The sequence below is a fragment of the Lampris incognitus genome, chromosome 11 (assembly GCF_029633865.1).
Source record: "Lampris incognitus isolate fLamInc1 chromosome 11, fLamInc1.hap2, whole genome shotgun sequence".
NCBI lineage: Eukaryota > Metazoa > Chordata > Actinopteri > Lampriformes > Lampridae > Lampris > Lampris incognitus.
In genome coordinates, this window is record NC_079221.1 from 46320592 (window position 1) to 46331804 (window position 11213).

The 11213-nt window shown below is 48.3% G+C and overlaps 1 protein-coding gene across 1 annotated transcript in view; it reads right to left on the reverse strand.

The window, feature by feature from the left end:
- Positions 1–1665, reverse strand: part of LOC130120395 (coiled-coil domain-containing protein 138-like) — a 47843-nt gene extending 46178 nt beyond the window's left edge. The window contains 1 exon segment of the mRNA XM_056288940.1: positions 1575–1665. Within this exon segment, the coding sequence (XP_056144915.1) occupies positions 1575–1665 (91 nt within the window).
- Positions 1666–11213: the final 9548 nt, after the last annotated feature.

The window sequence follows — 11213 nt, forward strand, 5'->3', positions numbered from 1 at the left end:
TGTACTGGTCCCTTTTGCAAAATAAAGGGAGAGCTGGGAGGGACTGAATCATTCTGGATGGAGAGAGAGGACTGTGATCAGGACTATGATCAAGACTGAGATCAGGACTGTACTGCGACCAGGACTGAGATCAGGACTGTGATCAGACACCCATCACACCCCCACAATCTAAAGGACAGTTTGACGTGTGGACCACTATCAGCTCTCCGTATTCAACATAATGACATTTACATGGGTCTTATTAAGAGAGCCAGAAACAGCTCTGTCCTGGAGGCACTTCACACTTGCACACTTGATCCCCCATTGGACCACATGGAGGAATTTATGACTTTTTAATGAATTTGTACATGTAAATCAGCACTCCAAACAATACGGGCAGTGTTTTTGATGGCAAACTTCAACGCCATCACATCGGAGTTGGCGGAGTTGAACGTATTTCGTGGAGATGTTGCAGTGAAATGAGATGGTCCCCAGCATGTAAATGTCATTATGCAGAAAACTGATCTGAGGTCAGCAGGCTGCAGCACTCCACTGAGCCACATCAGCAGCACTGTGCTAAACACACTGTGCTAAAGTTGTTCCTAAGCTCTGGTAGGTGTGACGGCCCGTTCTGTTCTGGCTCCAACTTGTTCACCAGCCAGTGCTTTTACTGATGACCAGTCTCTAAACTGTGGGTGATATATTGGCAAAGGGATGGACTCATAAACCCCTTATGAGTTATGTGGAGCTGGTGTTGTGGTGGTGTTTGTGCCGTTCTATCACACCGTTCCGCCCGTTTCCCTTTGAGCCTGCTGATCAGCAAGCTGCTTTTGATCAAACCTTCCCCCTCCAGCCACCCTCGGTAAATCCTGGGAGGGTGTTGCAGGGACAGCCAGGGGATGGCAGAGTTCCCTAGGATGCCGCGACTGCCTCATCCTGCGCCACCCATCCGTCACACGCTCACTTCTACAACAACCCACTCGGGGGGACAACGCAATTAAATTCCTACAAGGAAGTGAATTCCTCCGTGCCTTGTTGTCTGTGCACTAAAGCATTCCCGGTGTAATGGGAGTAATCGAGTGTTGGGAATGGCGCGCCTAGCGAACTGGCCAGAAATTACCCATAATTTCGAACAAACTTCAGAGCCAGCCAATTAGATACTGGGACAACTGACCTTAAGTTGTTTGCTTTACGCGTACACACCCTTGATTTTCCCAAATGAAAACGCTTAACGTCCCCAGCATTGTTGCAGCATTCACTGCGTATAAAGTTCAGCGGAATACTGATGGAGTGATCTCACGAAGCCAAATCCCCACACAATGTCCGAGTCAAACCGAAGGTTTAGCTCCCGTTCGGGCAGTTGTGCCCAAACAGAGGGTCTTTTCTCTCCTTAAACTGAGCTGAATCTTCTTGTGTGCTGGCAACACAACTTCACCAACTACACACACACACACACACACAGGCGAGCAGGAAGAGGTCTTCTGCGTAGGCAGGGAGAAGCAGAAGAATCCCCGATAAGCCTCAGGAGCCCAGCGGAGGGCATGGAGCAGGAATCCCAGCTATGCCGGGCATTCACAACAATGTTGTGCTGTCACCCCTCACGGCCAGACAAAGCCCTCGCTTCTTCTGCTCGTCAAAGACAGCATTGTGGCCCGAGGAGCGCCGTAGTGCGCCACCGAGGGCCATTATTGCGCACGCATTCCATACACGCTGGCTCAAAGGCGCACAAAAAACACACACCACTTCACACACACACGTACACAGACACACACGCGGACCCGTCCGGGGCCGCGGACTCCTCTTCGTCCTCTGCTCTTTGTAGTCCGCCGAGCATCACACGCCTCCTCGTTTTCACTTTCCATCTCGGGCCTCTGGCTGTGGGGCAGGATGGAGGCTTCCAAGGGAGAAGTGTGGAACCCCGGCGAGAGACACCTGAGAGGAGGAGGAGGAGGAGGAGGAAGTGAGGGAAAGCCCCTTACTCACCGGACTTCCCTGACAGCTGATGCCTCACAGGGGGCTCAGATAGTGTAGGAGAGTTGTGTAACTGAGAGAATCAGTGTGTGTGTGTGTGTGTGTGTGTGTCTGTTTCTTCCTGTTGCTCTGACATGCGCCTAACTGCTCCTGCCACCTGCAAACCTGGGTACAAAAGCCTCATGGGAAGGACGACATGACAGGAGGCAGGGAATTCCATATGTCACACGTCTCATTGAGAGTGGCTCTGTAAACACCTGTCAATCACTGTCAGGGGAGGGCGGGAGCGCCGCCGGCCGGAATGTGTGAGAGTAAGACAGATGGAAAACGAGAAGAAAGAAATGAAGAGAAAAGAGCAGTTTGTGCGTAAGGTAGGAAGGAGCCTTTTAGCGTCCGTGTGAGCGTATGTGCTAGAGTGGGGCGACGCAGGGGGGGGGGGGTTGTTGTTAAATGTGAGGAAGAGGAGGATCCAATCCGCTGCGAAGTGTATTGAGGTATCGCATGATCACATTCCAACATTTAGGAAGAGGCGGCACGTGCGGGGTATTGCCAAACTGGGCTGATCTGGGGGTCATCACGGCCGAAACTCCCATCTCCAGTCCTGCAGTGACAGGGCCTTGTGGGTCAAGCCTGAGGAGTCCCCAGCCCTGGACAAGATGTCCCACGGAGCGGCTTCAGGCCCACGGGGGGTCTGGGCAGATAGGTGGACAAAGCCGGAAACACTAGGGGAGGAGTGCAGGACAATGGAGACAGAGTTAAGGGGTCGGTGGGGGATCGGGGAATTAGCTGCCAATTAGAGGCAGTTCGTGTGAAGAGTGACGGGTGTCGAGCCGTCAGAGCCCGGGGAGGCAGGGGATCAGCCGGCTGAGAGACATGTTATCCCTCAGATTACACTCTCCGCTGCCATGATCAAACACACACACACACACACACACACTCTGTCAGGTGGCTGAGGTCCGGGCAGTTGTTGAGACGGGGGAAAAGAAAATGTCTGCTGCAGAAAACACACACGTGCACGTGTGATAACACACATACACAACTACAGACAACAGAAACAGCCAAGCGAGCAGAAAGGTGCAAGAGCATGCCTGTCAGTACCCGCCGAAGGAAAATCCTGGATTGTCTCGTCTGTGAATGGCGGTCTCTCTCTTTAAGGAAACCCAACCAGCTGCTCAGATCCTTGAGGGGAACCTGCTTCGTTGACAGATTTAAAGGCCCAGTTCTTCCGGGGCATGAATCGGGGTTAAATGGTCCAGGAAAGCCCCTTTGTGGGGAGGTATGCGTGGTATGGTGACCGCCGGCCATAGGGGACAGCGGCAGCAGGTAGACTCACACAGGACTGGACTGATCTGGACTGATCTGGACGACAGCTCAGATAGCTGGCGGAGCCAAGAAGTCCTGTGTGTGTGTGTGTTGTGTGTTTCAGTACTGTATTAGTAATATTTAGTGCAACTAGTCTGTTATATTAAGTAATTAGCTGATGATAGTGAAGAAGTAATGCCAAATAATTGTTTTCTAGGATAAAATGTTAGAAATGGTTTTTAATCTCAGTTCAGAGATTAATGGCAGATCGCTCATAGACATCCCCCTATAGGCATGTTCAAGCTAAACGTGAAAACACATTTTATCGTGAGCGTTGGCACACTAGCTAGTGTGTTTATTTATAGTTGATGTGTGTATTCATGTTTCTGACATCATATCACATACAGCCTTGATAAAACATCCGGTTCCAGGTTTGCCTCAGTTACATACAGACAAGTTCAGGAATCAGGAACACTTAATTTCCCCCAGCCCACAGCAGTGCAACACAACGACAAACACGCATATCCAGAAACTACAAGAACACACATACTAACTAACACATACTACGTATATCCAAACTATAAAAAAAAATCACTGTCCAAGGGAACGAACGCCAACCAGGATGACTGTTGCAGTCTGCATGGGCTAGCAGCTAGCTTAGCCTGCCCCGCTTCTACATCCTGTCAGACCGCCCTTGGTGTTTCCTCCTCGGGCGCAGCTCCAGGTAGGGGCTGCTGTCCCTGGGCCCACTGGACGCAGCGGACCGGGCTCCCCCAGCCGATCCAACGCCAGCTCTCCCTGCCAGAACCCCTCGACACACCTCCCCGCACTCCACACGACAACACCAAAAACGCCACAGTCAGCACCAGGTGAGGCCACCGCCAGACCACCCTCGGTGTCATCAGAACTGCCGGTCTGCACGGGCTAGCAGCTAGCTTAGCCTGCCCCGCTTCCACGTCCTGTCAGAGCGCCCTCGGTGTTACCTCTTCGGGCACAGCTCCAGGCAGGGCCGTGATCCCCGGGCCCACAGAACGCAGCGGACCAAGCTCGCCCAGCCAGTCCAGCGCCAGCTCTCCCAGCCAGTCCAGCGCCAGCTCTCCCAGCCAGTCCAGCGCCAGCTCTCCCAGCCAGTCCAGCACCAGCTCTCCCAGCCAGTCCAGCGCCAGCTCTCCCAGCCAGTCCAGCGCCAGCTCTCCCAGCCAGTCCAGCGCTAGCTCTCCCAGCCAGTCCAGCGCTAGCTCTCCCAGCCAGTCCAGCGCCAGCTCTCCCAGCCAGTCCAGCACCAGCTCTCCCAGCCAGTCCAGCGCCAGCTCGCCCAGCCAGTCCAGCGCCAGCTCTCCCAGCCAGTCCAGCACCAGCTCTCTCAGCCATCAAACGGAGACAAAACTTTAACACAGACGTGGACAAAGACACTGCATTGACAGTACTGGGTAAGGCCGCCGCAAGTGTGAATTTGTGCCACCGTCTCCCCACACCAGAGGTGGAAAGGTTGCCTTTAAATGGCCAACTGAAAAAAACATTCTATAGCATAGATACTTAGTCAAAATATTATTCAGCCCCTAAACTAGAGCGCTAAAACTATGGCTCCAATTAACAACAGCACAGGACAAAGTAGTGACAGATCACTTCCTCCAACGTGTGTGTGTGTGTGTGTGTGTGTGTCTGTGTGTGTGTAGGAAGAGTTCACGCTGCAGGAGGTTGTCAGAATCAAAGAAGGGAGGTTGAGTTAGCACTACACAGGACATATGATGGAGAGAGTAAAAGATACTAGAGCAATAACAGGTCAGCGCCCCCCATGTTCTACACAATACTAAACTATAGGTTTCACTAATACGGTGTAGGGAAGGCAGAGCTGGGCCTCACACTGACTGACGTTATCCTTCTTTGGCTTAAAATCTTAAGAGGCCAGTTGCTGAAAATAACAGAAATAAAATTAAGCCCTAAATCCGACTGATTTTAGAATCAGCACGAGGCATTATGAGGCATGAAGCGAAAAATGATGGTCGTAAACGATGACGTCAGGTGGCTCGCTGCCTTAGTGGAACAGCAGTAACACACCATACATTCATAATAGCCTATCTCAACGTTACAATATGTTTCTTTTCTTTGCAGAACAAATCTCTTTTTTTTTGTGAATTCTCAGAATATTCTATAGCGGAAACCCACTACATGCAGACAACCCTAATTTGATTATTGTTCATTTTTTTGACTTTTGCATTCTTCACAGAGGATATGATCATTTATTTTTATAAGTTTGATATATGTAGATAGATATATGTAGATAGATAGATGGATAGATAGATAGATAGATAGATAGATAGATAGATAGATAGATAGATAGATAGATAGATAGATAGATAGATAGATAGATAGATAGATAGATAGATAGATAGATAGATAGATAGATAGATAGATAGATAGATAGATAGATAGATAGATAGATAGATAGATAGATAGATAGATAGATAGATAGATAGATAGATAGATAGACAGACAGACAGATACTCTTAGATTTTTAGATACTCCAATAATCCGTCAGCTGCTATGGGTCCTTTGTGTTTCTACCCTATCATCTGGGTGAGTCAGATTTCTTATATGAGCAAACTGCTGGGTGAGTATTCTAATTCCAATTCATTACAGTTCAACAATGTAACAATAACAAAAACATGATACCATGGTCACACAGAATTCTGGCTTGTGATTGGCTGGAGGGGGTGTTTTAAAATGAGGGATAATCCACAGCAAGGTGTGTTTAATGCATGCTGCAGAGGCAAGGAGCCAGCCGATGTGAAGCAGGATCTCCACAAAGACCACGGCATGAACCTTCGCCACAGAGTTGTTACCCGGAAAATATTCAAAGCTTTACCTTGAACAGCTACCTTTTGCTTCACAAATTGTTAAATCCAAAACTTTCAGCACAAAGTAATTGAACGCCTGTATTTTAATCGTTTGGTACGTCACCACGGTGTAAGTGAGACAATCTATGACAAGGGGTGTGTGTCAGAGGATTTTATTTCTTTTTCCCCACTTAAGTTTTTATCAGGTTTTAAAAAAAGATAGACACAGAACAGTACAACAATATCAACACAAAAAAATACAGTAAGATATACACACAGATTAAACAAAACAAGCAACAAAAACAATAAATAGTTGTCTGGAAATATTTCAATATTCACACAAATATTCTAATCAGGCATTCAGTGTCATTTCCCATATAAATGTTCAATTTCCCCCCAGTTCTTTTTAAATATATTTCTCTTGGACTCTCAAAATGCATGTCCACTTTTCCATAACAAAACTGTCTTGGACAATTTCCATCCATTGTTCCTGTTTTGGAAAAAACAGGGTTGTAACACACTCGGCAGAGGCAACTATCAGACGATTCTTTGGCTCTGTGTTGTGTATCAAGTCCTTTTAAGTTCTGGTCTAGTGAAAAGGCTTTTTTTTTTGCAATTGGTACTGTTTAATTACAATTTGGAGTAAGAATAACACACTGGGGTCATGGATATTGTAGCGAATTCGGGGGACAACGCAACCACCGGAAGTGCCGCGGCCGGGAAGCGAACCCGTGTCGCCCGCATCGCAGGAGACATCGTTAACCGCTAGACTAAAGGGTCAGGCCCGCCAGCCAGCGGCCAGCGTGTCTTCTTATCCATGCACGTTACAATATATAGGTAATGTTCTGTTCTGTGAGGTGTCCTTGAGTGCTCTGAAAGGCGCCCACAAATAAAACCCAATTATTATTATTTTATTCTAGCCCGGCAGTTAAAACGGCTCCTGAAAACTGGGGCTTACCTACGAGTGCCCTGGTAATTATGTAAGAAACGTCAGCTGGATTTAAATTGGCTGAATTTTTTTGGCGGTTGTTACACTATGGGGATAGTGCAACCGACCATATTTCCGCCCGCTGCGGGATTCGATCAGAGGTGTGCTGCGCCACAAGGCGGCAACGCTAACCGCTCGCCTGGAGGGGGGCTTGACCCCCCCTCGCGGTCGGCCAGTGAGTCGTTTTTAAATGGTGGTCACGCTCGGCACTTCGTTAAACCCGCGCTCCGAAGGAATTTACGAGGGTCTGCACGCTTCCGGATCCCACCGCTACCACCAACGTAACCGAGCTAATTTCTCGCCCGGTGCGGGATTCGATCCAGGGTGTGCTGCGCCACAAGGCGACATCGCTAGGGGGCCGACTCCCTGGCGACTGCCCAGTGAGCCTTTTTGTAGGCGACAACAGTGATGCTGCAACATCGCTTGCTAGCTAATGCTAGAATCTGTTACAGCCCATTCTAACCCAACGCGATGCGAACAAGCAGGTTTTTTGCAAATGCGAGTGTAAACTACTAATAAGACACGTTAGCCCCTAGCTAACGGGTCTGACCCTTTAGCCGAGCGGTTAGCGATGTCGCTTTGTGGTGCAATACACCTCGTATCGAATCCCGCACCGGGCAAGAAAATAACCGGTTACATTGGTGGCAGCGGTGGGATCCGGAAGTGAACAGATCCTCAGAAGTTTCTTCGGAGCGCGGGAATAACAAAGCGCGAGGGCGCGCTTCCGGGGAGGGTGACGACTGTAAACTACTAATAAGACACGTTAGCCCCTAGCTAACGGGTCTGACCCTTTAGCCGAGCGGTTAGCGATGTCGCCTTGTGGTGCAATACACCTCGTATCGAATCCCGCATCGGGCAAGAAAATAACCGCTTACACTACTAATAAGTTAATAAGTTAAGGCAGGTTGTGTTACTTACTGATCCAGGAGAAATAATGCCAACTGAAAGCCGGTTTGGAACCCCGAAGTCCCGGGCCTCTCAACCGAGCGGATGCCCGTCCGAGGTATGTGGTCTTCTATCTCTCTCCCTCGTCGCCTTCTTTGCCTCCTCCTCTGGAAGCGGAGAAGCCCGAGATGGCGGAGGGTCCTGGTTGATTAATGTCTTTGCCAGGCTCCTCGATGTGGAGTCAAGTTGTGAAACGTTGCCCGACGAAAGTTGCTGCTCACCCAAGATCGCGTACTGGTAACCCCGGGCAGGTAGAGAAATCCAGTGATGTCACTAGTCCCGGAGCTGGGCGTCATATCAACGTTGTAAAAATGAAGCTGGTGAGTGTTTCCCCACCAAGTTCGCACCAGACCCAGATGCCGGCACTCATCTTAGAGATAAACTTGGCCGTGATGTAATCTGTCAAAAGATTGATTCTGGTAGTCCGCGGTGGTGTAGCGGTCTAAGCGTCGGCTTTGTGTCGATGCAGTTGACCATTGGGGACCGGGGGTTCGCGCCCCGGTCTCGTCAGATCCGACTACGGCCGGACTCGATGAAGCAGCAATCATTGGCAACGCTGTCTTCGGGAGGGGGGCGGAGTCGGCTTGTGTTCGTCACGTGAATGCGTCTCTGGGTGTGTCGGGAAAAGCAGTGGTTCGGCCTGGAGTCGCCTTGTCACGGAAGTGGGGAGGCAGTCTCCTTCGAGACTGCCGGACGGAGAGATGCGGTTGGCGAACGCATGCAGTACGAGGGAGGGTGTTTGGATTAAAATAGGGATCGATTGGTCACTAAATTGGGAGAAATCAGAAACAAAAGATTGATTGTGTACACGGTAGATTCGGCTCATTTAAAATAGCTGCTGGATGCAACGAGGTTGGCCTGAAGGGGCGCTTGTCCGGGGCTATCATGAGCCACGCAGGGGCGGAGTTATCGGGTCAAACACCGCTTTTGCTGCGGGCGGGGGGGGGGGGTGAGTATGCCTGCTGGTGATGTGGTCACTCACTAGTCTTGCTAAACGACCATTCGAGCTTTGTCATACAACTGCGTCTGGGCCAGAGCACTGGGGAGAAAGCTCGCCGCATAGCTGTCGAAAACCTTTTGGCGAGCTGTGACATATGCACTATGTATGCAAGAGACATTTTTGGCAAAGCAAGACTTGGGAAAACTAAACTCCTTCAACGTTAACTTTCATGGGGCTGGGGAGTCTACCGCTGACCTTGGCATGGGAATAGTCAGAGGCAGGATACCAGGGGGTGTGGCTCGACTCATTGATTAATGTGGCTCGACTCATTGATTAATGTGGCTAGGCTTGGTGTTGACTGGTGCATTGCAATACAGTTTACTCTCGATGATGGCGAATTCTTTATCCTTAATATGTCTACACCCCATGAATGCCATCAGAATGAGGATGAATATTTAAATAGGCTTGCGTTCATCAATTCCTTTAGTCAAGATATTACTTCTTGGGGATTTGAATGTGGATATCTCAGGCAGAAACTCATTATTTGCTAATCACATGGCTCAGTTCTGTCACGATAATAACCTTATATTGTCAATCAAAGTGCTTTTGCCTACAAATAGTTACACATATAGGCATAGTACACTATGTCATGGCTGTATTTGTACAGTGCAACTACAGGGCAAATGCACTCTATTTGCACTGCTGATGCACATGCCTCGTTGGGGAGTATGAATATTATGTATGGGACAGCAACGACTGATGACATACCTCTTGCTATGGCTATAAATGTTTAACATCTACCTGTGCTATCTAGTAATGGTGATAGTGACAATGCAGAAAGTTTGGACTGGTCAACTCTTACAAAGGAGGACATCTTAGCCTATCGTACCCATACAGATGAAACCTTGGGTCATATACATTGGCATACAGATGTGGTTATGTGCAGAGACATTAATTGTAAGGATATGAGGCACAAGAGAGATCTCTGTAAGAGAGCATAAGAGAGATCTGCATGTATGATGATATTGTTAGTGCTTTGTATGAAGGCAGTAAGCCCTACTACAAGTATAGAAATAAGACAGTTAACATCAGGCCTGGTTGGAACAAGTATGTAGCTGAGTATCATGAAGAAGCCTGTGATGCCTTTAAATCATGGGCTGTGGCAGGCAGCCCCAGACAAGGACCTGAGCTTGAACACAAGAAGTTCACTAATGCAGATACAAGTGTGCCACTCGCTTCATTTGTAAAAATGAGCAAGCCACGAGGGCAGATTCCATGGCTAAGAAGCTGCTAGGAAATAATCTTGCTAATTTTTGGAAAGAAACAAGAGTTCTCAACGACTATAAAACATCTCTACCATGCACCGTTGATGGTATCTCTGGTATGGACAATACTGCTGAGTTATGGTGACGCCATTAGAGTACCTTATTCAACTGTGTCCACAGTGATCTGTATAAGGTGGGCAATATTGAGAGTGATGATTCAATGGTGATCATGTCACACGAGGTGTACCAAGCTACAAACAAGCTGTCTGTTAAAACAAAACAAAACACACAAGTGGTTTAGATCATATTACTGCTAAACACCTTAAATATGCCTGTTTGAGGATAGCTCCTCTCCTTGCTATCTGTTTTACTGGCTTTATGGTCCATGGCTTGTTACCAGACTCAATGTTGTCTGTACTGTTAGTCCCAGTCATTAAGGACAAATCTGGTAAAGTATGCAGCCTAGAGAACTACAGGCCTATAGCTCTAGCCAGCATACTGTCAAAAGTCCTAGAAAGAATCCCGCTGGCTAGAGTGCCCGGGTTTATCAACTCCACGGATAAGCAGTTTGGTTTTAAAGCTAAACATGGCACTGACTTGGGCCTTAAAGGAAATCGCTAACAAATACAGAGGCCAAAACTCATCAGCTCTTATGTGTTCTGTTGATGCTTCTAAAACTTTTGATCGTGTTAATCATAGAAAGTTGTTTGTTGAATTGAGTCAAAGAGGGGTCCCTAAATACATTGTGAGAATTCTGGCTTATTGGTATGTCTGCCAGACTATGCAAGTGAAATGGGGTAATGGCGCTTCATCCCCATTTGGGGTCAGCAATGGTGTCAGACAAGGGGAATTCTGTCTCCAGTTCTCTATAACTACACTGCTCAAAAAAATAAAGGGAACACATAAGCAATGCAATGTAGCTCCAAGTCAATCACACTTTTGAGATATCAACCTGTCCAGTTAGGAAGCAACACTGATTTGTGAAT